The sequence below is a fragment of the Cryptomeria japonica genome, chromosome 1 (genome assembly GCF_030272615.1).
Source record: "Cryptomeria japonica chromosome 1, Sugi_1.0, whole genome shotgun sequence".
In the NCBI taxonomy this organism is placed as follows: Eukaryota; Viridiplantae; Streptophyta; class Pinopsida; order Cupressales; family Cupressaceae; genus Cryptomeria; species Cryptomeria japonica.
The window spans coordinates 471854078-471876807 of NC_081405.1; the positions used below are offsets into that span (position 1 = coordinate 471854078).

At 34.6% G+C, this 22730-nt stretch overlaps 1 protein-coding gene across 3 annotated transcripts in view; it reads left to right on the forward strand.

Moving 5' to 3' along the window:
- Positions 1-19758: 19758 nt before the first annotated feature.
- LOC131071370 (aspartate--tRNA ligase, chloroplastic/mitochondrial) overlaps positions 19759-22730 on the forward strand; it is a 126895-nt gene continuing 123923 nt past the window's right edge. For 2 of the 3 annotated variants that reach the window (XM_058007199.2, XM_058007192.2), the window contains exon 1: positions 19759-20361. In XM_058007199.2, coding sequence (XP_057863182.2) covers positions 20014-20361 — 348 coding nt within the window. In that variant the 5' untranslated portion in view covers positions 19759-20013. The remainder of the gene's footprint in view (positions 20362-22730) is intronic. The other variant, XM_058007185.2, reaches the window with a different exon arrangement.

Here is a 22730-nt window from a genome sequence, read left to right on the forward strand (position 1 = left end):
GAAGCATTCTAGGCACGAGAAGCAGCAATCAGAATCCTACTCTGGCATTCACAACCAATGCGCTTGTTAACCATATCATCAAAAGAATTTATATTTTTATCATCCTTCTCAACACTCTTTACATCAACCAACATCCTTGAGTAGGAGGAAAGTTTTAATTCAATGTCAACTCACAGTTCTCCAAACATCCTCATATACTCATCTCTTTGATTTCTTCTCAATGCTGACTGAGCATGTAATTCTCGAGCCTTATCTATTTCCTTGCCATAAACATCTTCATAGATGTTGTAATTTTTAACCATTTCAATTAACTGAGACTCAATTCAATCAATATAATCTTTGAACTTATGTGTGGCAAGAAGTCACCTCAAACATAATTTATATAACATTTCAGCTGCTTCCATAAACTTTTTGAAATTCATTAAATTAAGAATTAGCACCTGATGTACCTTCTTGCATTTTTTTGACAACTTCTCTTGGAAATTTGATTTAGTAAGAACTTCCATTGCACTATTGTCATCACCTTTAGCCATTCTCTCGACAAGAATCTCTACAAGCTCCTCTGGAAGAAGACTAGCAACATCGATAGCAACTAGATTATTCTAAACCAAATATTTCATAAATGCATTCTCCACTAATACACTTGGTCTAGAATTCCGATGGAGGTTTCGAATGGAGAAGTTATATTGTGACCAAATTTGATTTTTTTTTGAAAAAATGCTTGAATTCGTCGGAATTCCGATGGTAATTTCACATTTGATTTCGACAAAGAAGGCATTAGCAATGAATTTTTTTATTTTTTTCAAAAAAGTGCCTGCTTTCATCGAAATTTAGACAACAACGGGCATTACTTAAAAAAAAAGAAGGGCAAGTCATTTGTGCATTCAATCTCGCATAGGCTTCCACGTCGACCTCAACCCCTGGCAAGATCAAACAACACACTCACCATTCGAGGTACTTTCACACACTCACCATTTGAGGTAGAATCTTTACCTTCATTTCGGATTTGCATAATATGAGGAATTGATGAATCTTCAGATTTGCATAATATTTGCATGAGGAATTCCAGATTTGCATAATATGAGGAATTGCTTGGGTAGAATCTTCACCATTCGAGGTAGCTAAATCTCCACCTTCATTCATTGATTTGCATATATGAGGAATTGCTTGTGTCCCACCCATTGCTTGAGCTATCCACTGCATTTCACAACTACCCGTGCTTTTCCATTCCTAGATCAACATCATCAGAAATCTTTTAATGTTTCCCCCATGCCTCAGTTGTCAATGTTTAGTCTTCCCCTTTCACCACCATGAATTCTATACGGCCCGGAGGGCAATCAACCTCTCTTTCTCTTTTCTCTCTCTCCCACCTTGCCCCTAACATGGCACTAGGACGTATATCCACTTTTAGTTCCCCCTCATCTTGGAATCCTTTTCCTTCTCTCTATTGCTTGGTTTCCTTGTATTGATGCACCATGATAGGGGAAAGAGGTTGCAATAGGCTTCCCTAGAAGCCATCTCCTCTAGGCCCAAGGGCAGTATGCTTTGTAACCCCTTGCCCACACACAACCATCTAGTCCCCTTATAGAGGTGACATACCTAGAGGAATGCCCCATCACCGTACCACTCTTTCAAGCCTACTTACCTTCTACCATGGTTGGAAGTACTCAAAAAGTATGAAAGATTCTAGTACCAGACATATACTTAGCATAAAATAAATAAGTTCCAAAATTTCACAAATTAGATGCAATTTAATGGCTATTGTGGATACAATCATAGTAACAATGTATTTCTCAATCATTAGTGTGTATAAGTGTATTCATTAATCCAACATCCATTCTATCATATACAAAGGAATTCATACCAAATAGTATTAATTAATCAATATGTTTTATATTCAGTGCCTTATCAAGTATTAAGTGCTTGGTTTGATGATCTTGTAATTGTTGGGCGTGCACTACTTATATCTCTTCATTGGATGCAGAAGTGGTGACCACTCAATAAGGGGTGATTGTTGGAGTGGTGGCGTCCCCTCCTAAACCATGATGTCTCCTCCTAACAACTGGCATGCCTCTTCATATTATTACACACCCTTAATATGTTATCACTCTTAAATATTCACCATCACTAGAGATTAATGGTGAGGGTTGATATTTATTGTCTTTAATCCATATAAGCTTGACTATAGTAAATCAACAATTTCCTCCATGAAATTATGAAGTCTTACCATGTAAGACAATTTCATCATCTGGACCTTCTGTGAAGAAATGTTAGTGTATACACCTAAAAATGGTCTGAAGATAGTTAATTAAATACGCAGTTATTTGATTAATTCCCCTTTCCCAATTAATTGAATTCACAAGCACTTTAATTAATTTCTCTATTCATCTACTAGTAAATAAATCTACATGATTTATTTATATAGTTCATTTCATATCCCCCTTTGATTAATTAATTTTAAATTAATTAATGTCACCTCATATAAATCAATTCTTCTAATCCCTAATTAAGATTAACAAAATCAAGTTTGTTGAGATTATTTATCATTTTCAAATTATTTGAATTTATAAATTAAAATGAGCACATGGCTCCTAACTTTTAACCACCTAACCTAATCATCCCCTAACCTAGCCCATTCCACCTAATCTTGGGTCTAACTAACCCTATCCTATATTGCACATTCTAACCTCCTTATCCTAACCTCCCATGGTGTGGATATTCCCTCCTTGAGACACATGGCACTTTTGCCACATGTCTCATCCCATGGACACTTGCCCTCTCATGAGCAAGGCTCCTTGACACTTGTCACCACAGAGATGACAAGTGTCCCTTCCTCCAACCTCTTCTCCAACTTCCATAATCGTGGCCCTTGATATCCTCAGATCAGATCTGGACCGTCGATTCCTGGCACCTAAGATTTGGCCTTGGAATTCCTATAAATATCCCCCATTTTGGAGCAATAAGGATCCCTTGCATTCATATCTTTAACATAATTACTATAGGCAATTTTCATTTCAATCATCTAGTAATTAACATTTTTAATTAATCATAGCATGTTAATCTAGTTTCTTAAATCATGCATTTCATATCATCTCCATAGCCAATCATGATCAAATAGCTACTCAACTCTTGAGTTGCCACTTTGGAGGTCATTACTCCGTTGAGAGCCTATCAATCCAACACCTTCAAGGTCCTCAAGAATAGAGGAAAATGGGACATTTCAAAGAAGGCTTATGGTTTGTATTTCTAATCTAGTTTTTAATAAAGCTTTTCAATTATGTTTTATTGTCTCATTATATGTGTATGTCTTCTATATACCACATTTTTAGCATCACAGTTAGTTGTTCAAATCGGAGGCATCACAGTCCTCCCCTCCCAAATTTGCTTGTCCTCAAGCAACTTTAGGTTTAGATGATCCAGTATATCAGCCACCTCCCAAGGTTTGTAATATTAAGACAAGTTTTCCTTCATCAATTGTAATCATGAGACAAAATAAGGGCAAACTTTCCATATATTGTCTAGAAGCATGCCACACATCTATGACCTTAAACATAATGTTCTCTTCTGAATAAATTCTTGTTTCTTTTTATTCTCTTAGATGTTAAGCATCATTCTTGAAAATACATTGAGCATGAACCAAGCACGAAGTATACACATTCCAATATATGTATTATTATTAGATCATTCGTATTTAGTAGAATGCATTCACTCTATACTTAACAATGAAACCTTGAGGTTCTATGGAGAGATTTCTTCTGTCATATTTATGAGGGTGTTGTGATTATTGGATTGGTTCCTCCACAAAACTCCATTCGTTAATTGTCCCCTCTTCTTTTGATGGGATTCTCTTATGGTCTCCTTCACCATATCTTTCCTTTTTGCTCAGGTTTCCTTTTGCTTCTTCATCGGATATTGCCTCTATTTTTTGTAGTTGGCCTCCACAAATATGTCCTAGTTCCCATTTTTCTTTGCATTTATAACACAAGTTCATTTTTCAAAGATTACTTGCATTACATTTATGCTTGGGTGCCCATGGATATTTGCACATAAAAACACATCTTTCCCTCTTGTGTTTCATCTTGTTTACAAGTGTGTCCTATTTCCCATTTCTTCCTGCAATCAAAAGATAGGCCTTTCTTCCTTAGTTCTTCTCATTTGTCATGACAGAGTTTCATATTCTTGTATTTTTCCTTCTTGTAGAAGTGCTTATCTCTTCATGCCATTTTCTTAGAGTGATCCTTTTACTTTGCTTGGGTGGAATCCAATCGCGTGGCTTTAAGGATTGTCTCTTGGAGTGTAGTTGGATCCAAGGCACTTACTAGACCTCAAGTGACATCAAATATTCCTTCTATAAATAGGAAAGTGAGTCCGTCCTCAACTATTCTAGAAACCATAACAACTAACCTTTGGAATTTCCTAATGTAGTCTTCCAGGCTTCCCTTTTGCCTATTCTTTAGTTTGAATTTTTTGGGGGGAAGAGTTTGGTCAAATCTTTCAATGATTCTTTTTTGTAAGGCATTATAGATCTTTATACCTTTGTGCTCTTGATAAATTAGGCCATGATGTCACAAATCATGTGCCTCCCCTTCTAGATATAGCATGGTGAATGTAATGGCAACTTTCTCTCTCATGGGGCAAAGAGTTAGGTACATCTCTAGTTTTTGTAACCATGCACGAGTAGTAATTCTTCCCGATCCATCAAAGTTTCAGATGAATGATTTTTCCTTTTTATTTTGTATATCTTAGTTAGGTTGGTTATTTCTCCTATGAATTATTCTTTTGAATTGTATGTCTATTACGAAACATAATATCAAAATATGATTTGGTACATAGTTAGTGACCAAGTTGGTCACTCATTTACAACACAACTAGTAATCCTTCAAAAAAAAATTACATCACAGAGAGCCACATGAAACAGTTCAAACCATGATAATATATACTATAGTGACTAGATCGTGAGTTTCCACAAGCCATAAAACATAAAATATTGTCAAGGCACAAAAAAATTTCAAGTCCAAAACTACATAAAACATCAAACTGGGTTACACATCTTAATCTTCTTCATTTTCTTCTTGTTGATCTTTCTAGTTCTTTTCTTCCTCTTCAACATCTCCCTCTTCGTTAACCTTCTTATTGCTCTTGTCTTTATCCACCTTTGGCTTTGTTCAGCTAGCCTGATAGGAGTCAAATGGCTATCCCAATGAGGGGGAAATTCTTTCCCAGCTAGTTGTATCATAGTTCTGATGTATAATTTCAAGGTCCCTGACTGCTTCATCCCTTCTCTTTTCATATTGATGATCCTTGGACTACTTGTTTTGAAAATCAATTGCACTCTTCCTGGAATTTCCTGTCAATCTGTCTTAAATCTCATGGCCAAAAGTTCACTTTTTGTCCATCTTCCTTATAAATTGGAGTCCCTCCTTCAATCACATTCATGAACCTTTCAACCAGTAGCTTTAATGTGAAAGCTATTTGTTTCACAATTAAGATCAAAGTGAGTCTACATATAAACTTTGTAAGAACCCTCTCTTTCCTTTGGTATACATGCTCATTCCTTCTCTTCCATAGCAACCAATGGATGTTAGTAGACAACAAAAGCCAAAACACATTAGAAACCTTATCCACACCCAAAACAAAGCCCAAAAGAGTTTTAGACCAACAATATTTAGTAGTATCCTTAAACCACATTTTTCTTATCCAATATTGCTAACATTCTCAAAAATGCTTTGTGTATGAGTAAGAATATTATACAAACCTTTAGCTTTAATTGTGAGAAGATGGATCCCATCAACCCACTTAATTTTAGGGATGACGTCACTTTCATTAACATTCTTGATGGGTTGTTTAATAAATTGAATATATTTAGTCAATGTAGAATAAGTTCTTTTACTCATAATACTCGAATTGAATTCTTCTTGAAGTAGTTCCCAAGTTTTTAATTGACTATTTATGAACAATTTTTCTGTATCAGTCACTCCAAGAGAAATAATTCATTGACAATGAAGATTTGGACATAACAATTAGAGAAACCTATAAAATATAAAATAAATGAATAAAAAACAAATAGACAAATACATGAAAGACACAATTTACCTTGTCTTTTACCTTCTCATCTCATGGATTGAGTGGAATTAGAGGTATCCTTCCTCACTTGATTTTTCCTTTAGTGTTGTGTAGTTGGGAGGAATGTGGTTGCACAAACAAGTAGCATGATATTGAGATTATGATAGATTGGATAAAAAACAAACAACATGTAGGTAGAATAAGTATGTATAGATAGAAAATCTGACAACATACACAACGAAGAACGAGCTAACCGGTTAAAGGATCAACCTTTCGCGGGTAGCATTGATGCGTTTCTAGTTCTCATTAGAAGATAGAGTAGGAGATGCCATTGCCAAAATATTTTTGTAGTTATCAACCACAACCCCTCTAACAATGAGGTAGTTCCAGATAGTTACTTGAATTTTTCATGTTTTATGTTAAGGTCTTTAGTTGGAAAACCATCTTCCCTTTCTACTATTTTTTTTGTCTATTGTGTTTCCTTGCACATTTACAAATGTGCATGAGAGTCATCTTGAACCAGTTCTAGGGAGGTATCTAGCAGAGGAAGCTTCATAACATTAGAGTTTGTGTTAATATGTTCCAAACATAAATGTAATTAAGAAATTGACAAATATACCTCAATTTTGAAATTCTTGGTATGAAGTTCCACACAAGCCTTAATGTTTCTATAACATGTTAATGTATGCTTTCATCATGGAAAAAAATAATGTAGTTGATCATAACTGATGTAACAAAGTTGTATCTTTGAATGCTTTGTTCCTTGATTATAGATCTATGCTCAATTGATTTGAATTGATTGATTGAAAAATTGGTAGATGTGGGTTGGAGTTGATAGGGGTTTGAAATGAGAAATAGAATTGTATCTATATGCAACTTGCACCTTTTCAAATTGAACTTTTGGAAAAGTCCAAATTTGGAGAGGAAATTCCTACTATTTGCGAATCCAACATTCATCTTTCAAACTTTAGGTCCAATTTCCATAAATAAGGGTTCCCAAGACCGTATTCCTATAAAATTGGGCCATTAGGAACATCATGAACAAGGGAATGAACCAAATTTATGGAAACATTCTCAAACCTAAGTACAATTAGGCATAAATAAGGCAAAACCACTAAAGTGAGTCCAAACCTAGTGTATATTTATAAAGAGATACAACTTATGACGCAACATTTAGCCCCCTCTTAGAAAGAGTATGAAATTATGCTCATGTACTCTTGGGAAAATATGGAGAAACCAAATATTCTTTCACCAAGATATTGAAGAGTCAATATGACTACAAGTTTAGAAAGGTGGTAGCTCCCAAGACTTATGATATTGTCAATCTACAATATTGAGATAAAAGGGAAGTACAAAGTGAGTAATATGAGTAACATTGGTAACACTCATGGAGCATGCAAAACACAAAGTTATGACATTTAGAGCTAGTAAGATTCATATATTCTCACTAGGAACCATATCAAAAAGACAAGGCATAGATCTAGGACTAGTAAGATCCTTATATAGTTACTAGGAGACCCGTGTTCATGCTATGTATCATATTATGTTGTGTGAAGGGCTCCAAATTAGATTTGGAGCATTTTTGGGCATGAGGACAGTCTGATATCTCTATGTATCAGACAGTAAAAGGCAGTAAGAGTGAAGAATTTGGTGGGAAGACCAAGCGATTGGTATTTTGAAGTGGTTGATGATAGAGAGAGGGGTGAGGGGACCCTATGCAACCTTCAGAAGGGTTTGTGGATCAAAACCAAATGAAATTGATTAAATTTCTATGACTTTCCTAAGGGTATTAATTATCACAGTCATAGTTTTACTAGTGATATTGTTTTTGTTTTGACAGAGTTGTGTTTGTAAGCCCAAGTGTGGACATGTAATGAGATGCCTTAAGACTACATCAATACTTAACAACAACATAGTGTGTAGGAACCTAAAATATGAAAGGACTACATATTGGAAGGAGACAACCATCCATACTTATCACGAGCTTTTGCAACTCATGTAGACTCAAGGTGAGTTGCAAAATGATCATCAATGAGTGTGAACCCTATCTTCACAAATTATGATCAGTTTCCATGATACTTGACCCTATCCTCATGGTGTTGTCTCAATTCATATTAGTTTTCCCAAGCCTAGAAGCCAATTAATGTATCCAAGGGTGTCTAGAAGAATGGACTGTATGATCATTGACTTTGTATGTTGTAACCATTATACATGCCCCTACTTTTGATTCGTACACATGAGTCAAGGATGATAGTGTGGTTTGAAAACATCCTATATGGATAGGACACAATAATCTGTACCAAATAGTGCTAGGTGAAATGTATTTAATATATTAGACTTACATGGACATATGGGGAAGTTTGTGCATGTGATGATGCCATGAAAGGTCTGATATACCTATGTATCAGACTAAGAAAACCAGTGAAAGACAAAAAAAAATGCATTGAGAAGGAAAAAGGTTGAATTGCCTAATGTTTGGTGTTGAAGTGATGTGTGGGGACCCTGCCAAGTCAAATACCTTGTTGTAGTTTCAAAGGGTGAAAAAAGAATAAGCATTTTATTTACTGTCCTAATAGACCATCCATCATAACAATGATTACCAATGATGTGTGCGTTGCAAACAAAGTTCTAGAGGAAGGCTCTTTCTATTGTAATACCAAGCGAGTGTTCATAGACTTTGTGTAGGGTCCTCCAAGCCTAGAGTAAGGAGTTTGAAGCCTAGATACATTGATTTGGCCTTGTGGCCATCAATGAGTGTTGACCCAATAGGAGAAGTCTTGAGAATGACAATTTTGGAAGTGTGGCATTGTTGAGAGCCAACACTTAGATGTGAACCCCGTCTTCACGTATTATGATTAGTTGCCATGATACTTGACCCTATCCTTATGGTGTTGTCTCAATTCATATTAGTTTTTCCAAGCCTAGAAGCCAAGTAATGTATCCAAGGGTGTCTAGAAGAATGGACTATATGATCATTGACTTTGTATGTTGAAACCATTATACATGCCCCTCCATTGAGGGTATTGAGGAAGATTGGGATCAAAATAGTGTGTTTTGTTGAAGATACATGATGTGATAAGTTTGATGCAGAGGCAAGGGTAGAACTTGGTATTTCATATTAGGACAACAACCACATTGATTAGGCAAGTCAAATAAGGTCTCTCCAATGTTTAGGATACACAAGGGTAGAATTAGTCATGTAAGTATGCATGAGCATGGGAATGGATAGTTACTTTCCTTTTAGACTAATTTGGACAGTATTGAGAGGATCCTATAAGGATGACTATCACCATACTCTCGATGACTTCACAACATTGATAATGAATTCACATTAGACACTCATGGATTACCCCAATTAGACATTAGTCAACTTAAGATATGATACAAGGATTGCATACCACAAAGCCATTAGCATATCACCTGCTCTAAATCACCACAAATCCATTAGATATGTTTTGAGATGAAAAAGAAGAGTTAAATGGTTTTGGTTCAATTTGCATAATTTCTATATTCAAGTAATTTAATTTGGTATATTATACTGAAACATGATTTCATAACTAACATTTCAACTTCTATATAACTAGTTCTATAGCCTGATTTTTTTTCCTGTGAAGAAAGACTATGTTAGACAATATCAACGAACAACAAAATAAGGAGACAATTTCTAGATTGTGGTCTAACTTGAAAAGAAAAAGTGATGGAAAATTTTATTGTCCTTGCAAAATTTGTAAGAGGTTAAAGACTAGAAGACTTCTAACCAAAACAACTAAGAAACATTGTAGGCTGCATGGTCACATTGAAGGGGGACATGATTATCATCCATTGGTAAGTTTTTCATTATATCATTTTAACAATTTATATACATAAGAAATCACTTGATGATGAGATCATGATCATGGTTTATTTATGTTTATCAATTTTATATAGGTTGAGCACCCCAGAGCACATGATATGGATCAACACAACCCGAAGAATATGGTTTTCGAAGTGGAGGAACATGGAGGTGTGAATATCGAAGCTGAAGATAATGATCCCATGGAAGGTGATGATCATGAGCCACAAAACACAATTGAAGATTATGGTACAAATACATTGATCCATGACACATTTAGTACTGGTGCAACTGATCATGATGATAAAGATGACCTTGATGTTGTTCATGATTTACCTCTACTCGAGAAGGCATCTGAGGCCCTTTACAAAGGCTCCCAGACAACTCTTCTCTTCGTTGTATTGTTGTTGGTGAACTCGAAGGTTATGAATGGTTTATCCAACATAACAATCTCACGTATGTTAAGGTATGTCATATATGTCATTATAGTTAATAAATGGTGAATCATGTACCATTAATATTCTTTATATTAACAAATTATATTTTTTTGTTGTAGATTGATAGGTGAGTTTTTGTTACCACCATCAAATATTCTACCTCGCTCATACCGAGAATTATCTGTCATTATGAAAGATATTAGAATGGAGTATCAATCAATAGATGCTTGTCCCAATGATCATATTATATATCACAAACAACATGAATTTTGAAGTGAATGCCCTGAATGTCATATCAATAAATATCGAACATATCAAATAACAAAAAAGGTGCCTTGCAAGGTTCTTCGTTATATTCCCATTATTTCACGTATGCAACGATTATTCGAGTGCACTAGCTTGGCACAATTTATGGATTACCATGCACACAATAGAAGTCGAGATGACATTAATCGAATGCCTGCAGATGGTTCAACATTTATGGACATAGAGGAAAAGTGGCCACACTTTAAAGAAGAACCTCGTAATCTCAGGCTTTCATTGGTAGCGGACTGTGTCAATCCATTTGGAGCGCTGAGATCTATTTACTTAGTGTGGCCTGATTTTGTTATCAACAATAACATTCCTCCATGGATGTCAATAAAGAGGGAGCACATAATGTTGGCAATCATTGTTCTAGGTATTTTATCATTTAATTGTCGTCTACATTTAATTATAAATATTGCAGTAAAATGGTCATAATAATTAAGTAATATTTTTGTTCATTCGATTAGGTAGGTACCAAGTTAAAGATATGAATGTATGTATTGAGCCTCTTATCGATGATTTGCTAGAGTTATGGAATGGTGTCACTATGTATGACGTCTCTAGACCAATAGGACAAAGACAATTTCAATTCCATGCGATGCTTGTATGGACAATACACGATGCCCCAGGGCTAACACATTTTTGTGGTAAGTTATAATGTTCAAGTTGTGCATGATAATTATAATTAAAAAAATTAACATATTTAATCCAATTATACATTATCTTGTAGGTCTTCAAACAAAGGGAAAATTTGCATGTCTAGTTTGTGGTCCAAAGATGAAATCTCGTCATTCAAAAAATTTAGTAAAGCAGGTGTTTGATGAGTATAGGCACTTTCTCCACAAAAATCATAAGTATCGAAATACTGAAAAACATCTTTTCAATGGGAAAGAAGAGAATACATCAAAGGCATGGAGAATGACACCTCACCTGTGGAAGTTGGAATATAATAGAATTAATCGTCAAGATAATGTCATTCCATCTAATGGTTTATGTCATAAAAAATCTTTTCTATTGTGTTTTGTTTACTGATGATGTGATTGATGATCGTGAAGGTCGTCAAGGCATTAATGACCACCTTCCTAAGGGACTAAAAAGTTATCCCCAATAATTTAGTAGGTTGTCCTACTATGAGCAGCTACAAATTGTGCATTTGTTTGATACTATGCATATTGGAAAGAATATAATAGAGATATTATTGAAAATATTGGATGGAAGGCGTGACACAGAAAAAAATGTCAAAATTTGTAGTGACATTCAGGAATCCAATCATGCAATGAAAAATGTCATTCAATCAAATAGCCATGGAGACTAGATTAATATAAGTGACCTTCCTTGTTTATTAGTGGACCAAAAAAGCAATGCTATAAAAGAAGTCATATGAAAAATTTGATTTCCCACAGGATTTGCTGCGAACATAAACAATCTCATATCAAAGAAAAGTGAATATGGGCCAGGGATGAAAACACATGATTAGCATACCTTCGTTAAGGTAATTCATGTTCTTTTGTATTTACTATATATTCGTATATTGCACATGTACTTTTCATTGTATTATGTTAGAAAAAAATGAAAAGATAATTTTATAATTGTTGCAGTACGTTCTACCTCTATCTCTCCCATACCACTTCGACAATAATGTCAAGCAAGTCATATATGATCTTGGAAAATACATGAGGTAAGTAGTGATATTTTTTCAGTTCATTGTATAGATATTATATTTGCGATTTGTTTTACTTGTTATGTGATATATATTTTTGCATCTTGAATATCTTGTAGGTGGTTGTCATGTAAAGAAATCCATAAAGAAGATATAAAATATTGGAAGAGAAAAATTCCTCATCTAATGTGTGAAATGCAAAAGTGTCTACCTTCATTTTTTTTCAATGCAAAAGAACACTACCTCATACACCAAGTTGAGGAGATTGAATTGTGTGGACCTGTACACACTAGGTCAATGTGGATGGTTGAGAGGCACTTGAAATTTTTGAAGGCTTTGGTTCAACAAAGAGCATATCCTGAGGGTTCTATGGTGGAGGGATATATGGTATACCAAACTATGGTGTACATTTCTAAATATTTTCCTAAGTTTGCAGCAAAGATCCACATGGATCGCATTTGGGATCCCAACCCCATTAACAAATTTGAAGGGGAGTACTTGATGGGGAAAGGTAGATTGAGGAAAGTGAGAGGTAAGTATAAGATGTTATTGTAGTTAATTAATTCTTAACCTTCAAAATAAATCAGTTGTAAGACGTCTATTTATTTTTTGTACAGTTGGTCGAAAGTGGGATGCACTATATTTGTATATTGCAAACAATCTTGATTGGATGATGGTATGGATTGAACTTTGTCAACATTATGGTTGCACATTCCGTGGCTTCATTTGTTAAAGAAGCTCATCGCAATGGAGATTCCAATGTTACGCAAAGGGAAATTGATTTAGCATATGGTTTAAGAGATAAACAGGTACGTATAAATTTATTAATCACCCATATGTTTATCAACTCACGATGCAATAAATTTTACATGTTTGACATATTGCATGTCAAACACCACAATGCTATGTGTTGCAATGGTCATAAATTTTGCATCAAAAAGTTGGATGACACGAATAAAACTTGTGATTCTGGGATAACTGCAGTCTTTGAGGTGACAAATATTTCATCGAGAAATGAAATACATCCTCAATAGTCTCAAAATCGATATTATGGGATTTTGGATGATATACTTGAGTGTGACTTTAATTCCTTCAAATTATTTTTGATCGTCATCAAATGGTACAGGCTATGATTGAATAAAAATAATCCTGATAGAACTATTATTGAACATGATAATGGTTTTACAATGGTTAATACAAGGTCACTTGAACCAGTTGGGGATGAGCCCTATGTTCTTCTAAGCCAATGTGAGCAGGTATTTTACTCAGAGGTTCCACACAAACCGGGTTGGTCACTTTTTGTTAGACATGATCCAAGAGGAAGGCCGATAAAGTATAATGTGATGGAAGAAGAAGATACCGAAGAAGTAGAAGATGATGTAGATGATGATCATGATCGATAGTTATTCGATGATGATGAAGAAGAAGAAGCCGATGATGATGATGATGATGATGATGATGATGATGATGATGATGATGACGATGATGATGGTGATGATGGTGATGATGGTGATGGTGATGGTGATGACGATGACGAAGACGATGATGGTGGTGGTGGTGGTGGTGGTGATGATGACGACGACGATAACGACGACGACGACGACGACGACGACGACGACGACGACGACGACGACGACGACGACGATGATGATGATGATGATGATGATGATGATGATGATGATGATGATGATGATGATGATGGTGATGATGATGATGATGGTCACGACGATGAGTTGGATGAAGAACAAGATCAATGACATGAATGAAATGTATGAGGTATGCGATTAGTATATTATCTATTTAATATTGATTTCTTGATAGAAATTTATTTGATTTATATGGTTAGATAATTAATTCATTATGTTTTGAATTCTAATGCCATTACATAATTAATTCATGATGCACCTTTTAATGTTTTTAATTCATGTTCCACCTCTAGCAGGTCCTAATAGTAGAACTATGCCACCTTGAGGAGATGGAGATAGGGAGAGTGACTATTTATGTGACATTTTTTAAACTTTGTGTTTATTTATGGAATTTGGATTGTTTATTAGCTATGTGATGGATGTTGATTTAAAATACATATGTGATGGATTACGTGTTTATGATGATACATGTGACATTTTTTGAACTTTGTGTTTATTTATAGAATGTGGATTGTTTATTACCTATGTGATGGATGGTGATTTATGATACATATGTGATGGATTACATGTTTATGATGACACATATGTGATGCTTATGATGCTCAATTACATATATGATGATACATATGTGATGCTTATGATGTTTATGATACATATGTATTTATTGTTTATCAAATTACAAATGTAATGCTTATGATGCTCAATTGATGGTGCTAAGTTCATGTATATATTTTGTGTGATGATGTCACCCTTGGTGGGAACAGGTCATTGACTACATATTATTTAATCAAGCACGAGTGTCACAAGTGTCATTGTCACCCTTTAGTTGAGGCTAGTATTTAATCACCTTGATTTTCTCTGGATCAACATGAATGCAAGTGTGGTTGATTATGTAACCAAGGTGTTAATTTTGTGTGGTGCCAAAATGCATTTATCAAGGTTAGCTTGCAACTTGTGTTGATGAAGTGTATTTAGTACTTGTGCAACATGTAGCATGTATTCTTTTAAGATCTTGTTAAAGATTAGGATGCCATCCATGTAGACAATGATAACATTTTTTATCAAGCACGAGTGTCACAAGAGCATTAGAAGCTATCAAAAGGCATAGCCATCCATTCATAGAGTCCTCACATTTTGAATATATTTCTCCAATTTTTTTTATTGGATCGAAACTTGATGATATGTTGATTTGGTTTAGTGTGCCTAGAGATGACCCAAGTGATTGTTGATGTGTAGAAAGAGATACATGTTCTTCATTGAGATCTTGTTGAGACATAAGAGTTAATGTAGACTCACCATATGTCGTCTTTCTTGGGTGCAAGCATAATCAAACTACCACAAGGATGAACTTGACTTGATACTTCTTGAATCTACTAATTTTTGGACTTTGTGTTGATTTTGTTCTCCTAAAATGTTGTGTTAAAGATATATTTGGAATAAGAGATTTGAGAATCAAGTCAATTTTGTATTGTATGAAGTAGTGCATAGGAAGTCTTATCGATAAAATATCAACGTGGCTTCATGTAGGATTCCAAATGGCATTGAAATTCATCCTAGTATACTTGAAATTGAACTACTTGGGTCCACCTAGTAGGAAATGCTAAAAGGGAACCAACAAGAACCATTGTAATTGGCATGCGTATTATTTAAAAAAAAAAAAATCACCGTCGGAATTCTGACATCGTCCCAACTTTGCACCGACAATAAGATCATCGGACAAACAACATCCTCGTCGGTGCATAGTTCCTGGCAGGCGTCAAAATTTTGACAGCAATTGAAGAAACATTCGACGAGGATGCTGTATGTCTGACGCCACTTTATTGTCGGATGCTCGTCGTAATCGTCGTCGTTGCAAGTTCCTGGTAAGCGTCAAAATTTTGATGTCCATTTGATGAGGATGCTTTATGCCCGACGATAGTCTTTGGCCAGATGAGCGATCATGGCCACTGTTGGAAGAGTTGAGGATGTCGTCGGAATTCCGATGTTAGATGGCACCGTCGGAATTACTGACAACGAGTTTTTGATGGTTTCATTTGTCGGCAGTTCGATGAAAAATAATCAAAATTTTGACAATAGGCCGCCGTAAATCAGCCCCAAATGTACTAGTGCTCGATGACATCTTGCTCATAAGAAACATAATTATGATACAAATCACCAATAGATTGCACTCCACCAGGCTATTTAATCATTTCAAGCACCTTTTCCTCTGTAAGCTCATCATCATCAGATGATTCTTCAAAATTCTACTCCCTTTTTGCTTCCTTACTCTAAGCAACTTTCTATTATGCCTTCATCTCTTCTTCTTCTTCATCATCACTGTCTATAGTTACCAATTCAATAAATTTCTTCTCCAAAACTCTTAAATTTATCCTCCTCTAAATCTTAGAACTAGAGGCAAATGTATCTGCAGATAGCCTTCTAGATTTCTTTACTTTCTTCTCTGATTCCATTATTTTGGACCTTCCAAGAATCTCTTCTCTCGTTCAGAACATTTTTGCATTCAGGTCCTTTGGCATCTTCAAAAGTTTATTTGCTAACCTCATACATTCATCTTTGCAAACTTCATAGTATAACAAAGTTATCCAGGAAACTCTCGTCTGAACCAGAACTTCCAAAAAACAATTATCCTTATCAACCAGAAATACAATGTCATTCTCATACCAACCTATAACCTTAGGAGGTATTTGATTCCTCAAAATCAAATCACTTATGAGCTTTTGAAAGAAATTTCTACAAATTTTTGAGCTATCATCCAATCCATCTAAGTAACCTCTAATTTGACATCCAACAGTCATATCGCCTATTCATGAAACATTCTCAACACCGAGCAAAGCATTCAAAAAATAGGAAACTAAACACAAGATCAAAGAACCATACTAGAACGGATACATTTCACTCTTTGCCATCTTGATATTATTGAACAACTACCACGATAAAATCTCACAAAGATCATATTTTGCATTTTCCTTAACCATCTTGTAATCCACATATACTTTGGTAGACGCACAAGTACCTTCTCTATTCCCGTAATAAACTTTGTATGATATCCCCATTGTTACATACCTAACATCCACATCCCTAATAGTATTAATCTTAACGCTCTTCCATCCAAAATCACTCCATTCAAACAATTCACTTCAACATTCTTTACATATTTCAACATCTACACTTCTCCTGTCGTTCATAACCCTATCACAACTGGCAGCACTCCCTTCGAAATCAAGTATGGTTTATCAAGCCAGACATATTCACCATGAATTCTGCTAAGAACAATTCTAATAAGTTCTTCATTTCCAAACATCAAAAGACAATTCCAAGTGTCCAAACCCTTGTGCCCTAGACTGTCGAATTCACTCTTCAACCTCTACGAACTGTCAACCAAATAATTCTGTTTGAAAGCCCTAATATTTTCATAATCTTACTCTTCTAGATCAACATGAATGCACTAACAAACATTTTCCTTATGAATAACATGATCATCAGTTCCACAAAAAGTTCATTGCCAACCCTTCTGATATAGCAACCACAAACATATCAACATCCTTACATCAAGTCACATATACTCATTGCTGAATTCCACACACACATTTCACACAACTCTCTTTGTTTCTTTTCAACAAATCATCATAAATATATATGAATCCTAAACAAAACATCCTCACCAAGTTGGCCCAAAAGAAAGATTGTAACGTGTATGCATATTTACGACTCAAGGTATACCACCAGACCAAAATATAAAGTGCATAGAACATAAGCCGAACCTAAACAAACAACACCAAACCAAAAGAATACTTCACACACAATCACCAGATTGAGAATATATATTACATCTAACTCCAATAACATAACCTAACACATGTACCAATCACGTGATGAAAGAGTTTGTACCAAAACAAACAATATTCGAACCACAAAGATAAAGCTTCCAACTATCCTCGCCATCAACTGATATCAACTGTCAATGCAATCAAACCATAGAACCAATCATAGCAACCTTTGGTCCAAAAACATAACTACAAACACTGCAACGTTGTAACCTAACTTTGCTGACGTCCATACCAAAATTTATCTAGACCACACTATTTGACATCAATGACAACAAAGCACACATCTTTGTAATAGTCTTGCATACCATTTGGATGGATGGGCCATTGAGATGGACCTCTAGGGTAGAAGAACCGCAAATTCAACAATAGAATAAGCTACAAGTGTTTTTTGAGAAAATATAATATAAAATATGCAATCGATTGTTGTTACTAGCTATGTTTTTTTGTTAAACTGCTCATATGACATGACGATATCTATATCTCATTTATATGTTATATTATTTTGAAAAACTGCCTACTTAAAACCTGAATACCATGATGTATATTGTTATATCTTTATAGTTAATATACAAAAAAAATCATTTGAACATATGTGAAATGAAATTAAAATTAAAAATCAAAATTGATGTAAGATGGTCGAGCATTCAAAACTCAAATAGGTAAAGATACGTATTTTAGTTTTAAGTCTAAATATAAGTATATGAGGCTAAAGATACCAGAAATAAAACAAGTGCCACATAGTGGTGAGTACTTGCCTTTGTTAATTTTTTAATTGAGTGTAATTGAAATCTTAAATAATTTGAGTTGTATATTAGAGGGTTGAAGAATCGCAAGAAATGAATATTGGCATTGTTAGCAATAATCATTTACAATATAAGTGATCATAAAATATAAATGAAGTTGAATATGAATGTACACAATTATTTTAACAACTTAATTTATACCAATAAATTATGCAAAATGTTTTTGTTATTTGAAATGTTTTTACAACATATGTTTTGGTGTGTTGTTTTGTATATAATTTTCACCATACCTTATTGTACTTACTAGTCTAGCCATTCTTTGAGAGCTTGAATAGTAGTGAAAAACTATATTGGATGTAAGATGCCTAGCAATTTTAGGTAAAGGAATAATATTTTAAAATATTAAAATGATTTATAATTAGATCCATACAATCAATGTTGCAAATATGCATAAAAGATGACCTCTACTCTCTTTACGTTTTACAATAATAAATTGATTTATTATTATGTTTTATATTAATTTTGTTATCAAGTAAATTTTCAATATGAATTTTTTATTTAATATTATAAATATATGATAAATTATATATATTTAAAAAAACAAAATTCATAATAGATCATAGTTCAAGTTTAACTGTCATGAGTTTTTAGTTTTTTATGTATATTAATTAAATAAAATAAATTTTATATGATAATATTTTTATAAAAAACATCAATAAAACTAATTAATCTAAATATTTAACACCAAACTATTGATATGCTTGGATTCAAACAGATTTGCACTGCTTGGTAGAGGGGATGAAAGACGAAAGTAGTTTTAGAGCAGCGATAAAAAATATCGGCCCTATCTCCTAAGTACCTATATTCCTGCCATATTCCTGCCTAAATGGTTGTCATGAACATTATTTGTTTTAGATTTCCCAAAAAATCTGCTTATAAGAACAAAAGTTGTATTGGCCAATCAAGGATACAAAAAAATAATTTTTATAATATGTAAACTTAAAAATTGTGTAAGTAACTTTAGAAAATAAAAATATTTTTAAAAACAAAAATAAAACCTTATTTGTAATTGGTTCAAATTAAATTTTGTTAATAACTAATTAAGTGTTAAAAAAAAAAAACTCATTACAATAGTATTATAGTATTTGACTAACGGCAAGTACTAATAAGTAGTGAAATTAAAAATGGTTTGTATGCCAAACGATCCAAATTGTTTGGTCTATAAAGCCAATGGATACTACCGGATGCAAGACCGAGGGAAAAATGCTAGATAGGCACTTCTCGTCTCTACATTGGGTATATTAGGTAGGTAATAGTTTGAAATTCCTATCCGCTGGCGGCCATGGCATAACCTCTTAACACGATGAACATGAGGCGTGGAAGCATCGTCTGATTTAATCATGTTCTCTGAAGTAGAAGTCTAATTTATTACTGGGTAGATTGGCAAATCATCATTTTTGTATTTACAGGGAGAGGGCAGGAGAGCAGAGGGAGTTAAGATGGCGATAGCTATGGCAATCGCGGGGAGAGTAGCTCTGAGACCACTAGTACCATCGACTTCCTTGTGCTTTCATAGCATATCATGTCTATTTCCAACTCCATTTTCTCCTCTGAGGACGAGGAGGAGGACAAGGTCGTGCTGGTATAAAGCAGGAAAGGTGAGGGAGGTGGAGATGGAGATTGAGAAGGAGATGGGGATGGAATGGGTGAGCAGAAAAGAGGGGTGTGGGGAATTGAAGGGAGAAGACATTGGCAAGCGAGTCAGGCTCTGCGGATGGGTTGCTCTTCACCGCCTTCACTCCTCACTTACGTTTTTCAATTTGCGGGATCATACCGGAATAGTACAGGTTTCACCATAAAAACTCTACTTGATGTTTTCTATTTATACAAGCAAAATGGTGTTGAGCACGCCTCGACATTGCATTACCAGCTGGGGATTGAATTTGTCCATTCAAGCATCCAACTGAATGACATATCCAATGGTCTAAACTTCGCTCGATCATTCTTGTCTGTTCCTGTCTAGTATTTTCAGTAACTTTTCAACTGGGTTTCACTTGCTTTACTTGGCTCAAACACAAACTAGACTAAGCCTAAGCCAACAATAGTATGCCCCATTTGAATTTTAGGTGACCAAACAGGTTTGGCCATTCAAACATTCAAGTGATCTTAATCAATAATTTACACTCTATTCAACTATTCTAGTCTAGTCCAATCTAGTATTATCTCTAACTTCTCAATTGGGTTTTGCCTGTTTTACTTTGCTCAAACACAAACCAAGCGCAAGCCCAAGCCCAAGCCGAAGCTCACAGTTTTCTATTCCATTTGAATTTTAGCTTGACATATGGACAGTAGCTTATAGGCGTTTATTTGCCAAGAAAGTTTTTTAGTACTTGCTACCAGACAATCTAATAACACTATCGTTTATAATCCTGTAACAACATTTAAACACTACAATAGGTAGCACGGTGTCACTGAAGATTGGATAGTAGAGTTTTCGAAGTTCCCAACTTTGAATCTTGACTTTCGATGGCCAGCTATGTTTATTCGGTTAGATATTAGATCTTGAGAAATAATTGAATGGTTATAATTTTCAATTGAAACATAACCATTTGGAATAACGTAACTCTTAAGAACAAGTTTTTCCGCAGTATTCTTCAGTGATATAATGAAGGGGTTTTGATAGGCATGGACACTGGGATTTGATGTTTGCATCCTGGGCTTGAATGGATGAATGCTTTTAATCATGTCTACGAGACTAAACAGTCTATGGGACTGAGAGAAACATCCTTAATTTATCTTCTGACTCTTGTCGATGTCGGACCTCCTACTTTTTTCTAGAAAGTTGGCCATCTAGTTAATCCTATCTTTCTTAAATAATTGGTGCATGTTGTCAACCTTCAAGCCATTTTTGCATTGAGTACGGATATCCTCATAAGCTGTACATACCATGATGAAGTGCCATTCCATTTCCACCACCCCTTATTGCAGAATATGCAAGCGCTTTCTTCCCAAGCTTCCTTGAGTATCTTCAACCAACAAGTCTCACATTTAAGATGATGCGAACCCATCTTCAATTGTGCAACTAACAACTTCGTTTTTCCTTTAATAGCTGCCCCTAAATATGTTTTTTTACCATGATCCTTAGCTAGGTTAAATTCTTTGATGTAGTATGCTTTTTTCTGCCCAATCTGTTTTGCCCACATGACAGTTCTGAATTTTTCAGTCACTTAACTCTTTGTTTCTTCATTGGTGTTAGGACATTCTTGCAAACTGATGCCCCACTTGTTCTTCCAGTTGTCATTCAGCTTCATCCAAGTTTTCTTCCTATGGTCTAGCACCTCCTCTACAGCCATTTTGGGCCAATGATGGTTATCCATGTTTTCAACCTTCTTTAAATAACTTATCAACTGGGTTATTGTCGATGTTCTTAATGGAAAAGTTCTTGCTTCAGCCAAAAGAATTTCATATGGGACCTTGGTTTTAACTTTGAGATTGTTTGTGATTAGATGTTTCTGGATTCTTTCTAGCCATCTCCAACTATAGTTTGACATGCTACTTCCCCACACTTCAGAGTCATAAAGGACAACCAATATGACTAGCCAACAAAAAAGGATTTTCTTGGTTTTCCAATCTCAAAAAGGGTTTTCAGCTTTGAATTGATGCTTGAGACTTTTTGGTTTGCTTTTCTAATTAGAAGTTCTTATCATGTTAGAGTGATGTTTGGGATTTCAAACTAATGATTCTAGATAATTAAATATTTGAGGCTTTGCATTGATGCTTGCATGACTCTGTTTTTCTGAGTTTCAGATAGGAGTAAATCATTTAAGAGCATTTTTTAGGTTGATAACTTTTAGTAACCTATATTAACTGTTGAGTAAATTTTTATTCCATTGACACTATCAAGAATTATAATGCTTTGTCATTCAACTAAAAAACTTTGCTGCAATCCTATCAATGAAAAACATATGCTTATATTTATTAATGTCGAGAGGCATTTTACAATGGTAACAAGAGGTGAAGTGTAATGGAGTGAGGTGGTTAACAAAAACTCTAAACTTTTATTTAAATTTGACAATCATTTACATGTCAAAATATTAATATTTAACAATAGACATAATATTTCCAAAATAAGCAGCACATAAAATTTATGTTTCCATGTAAGTAATAAATAAAATAGTTCAAAGTAAAATGAAATAACTTTTAAGTAATAAAATGG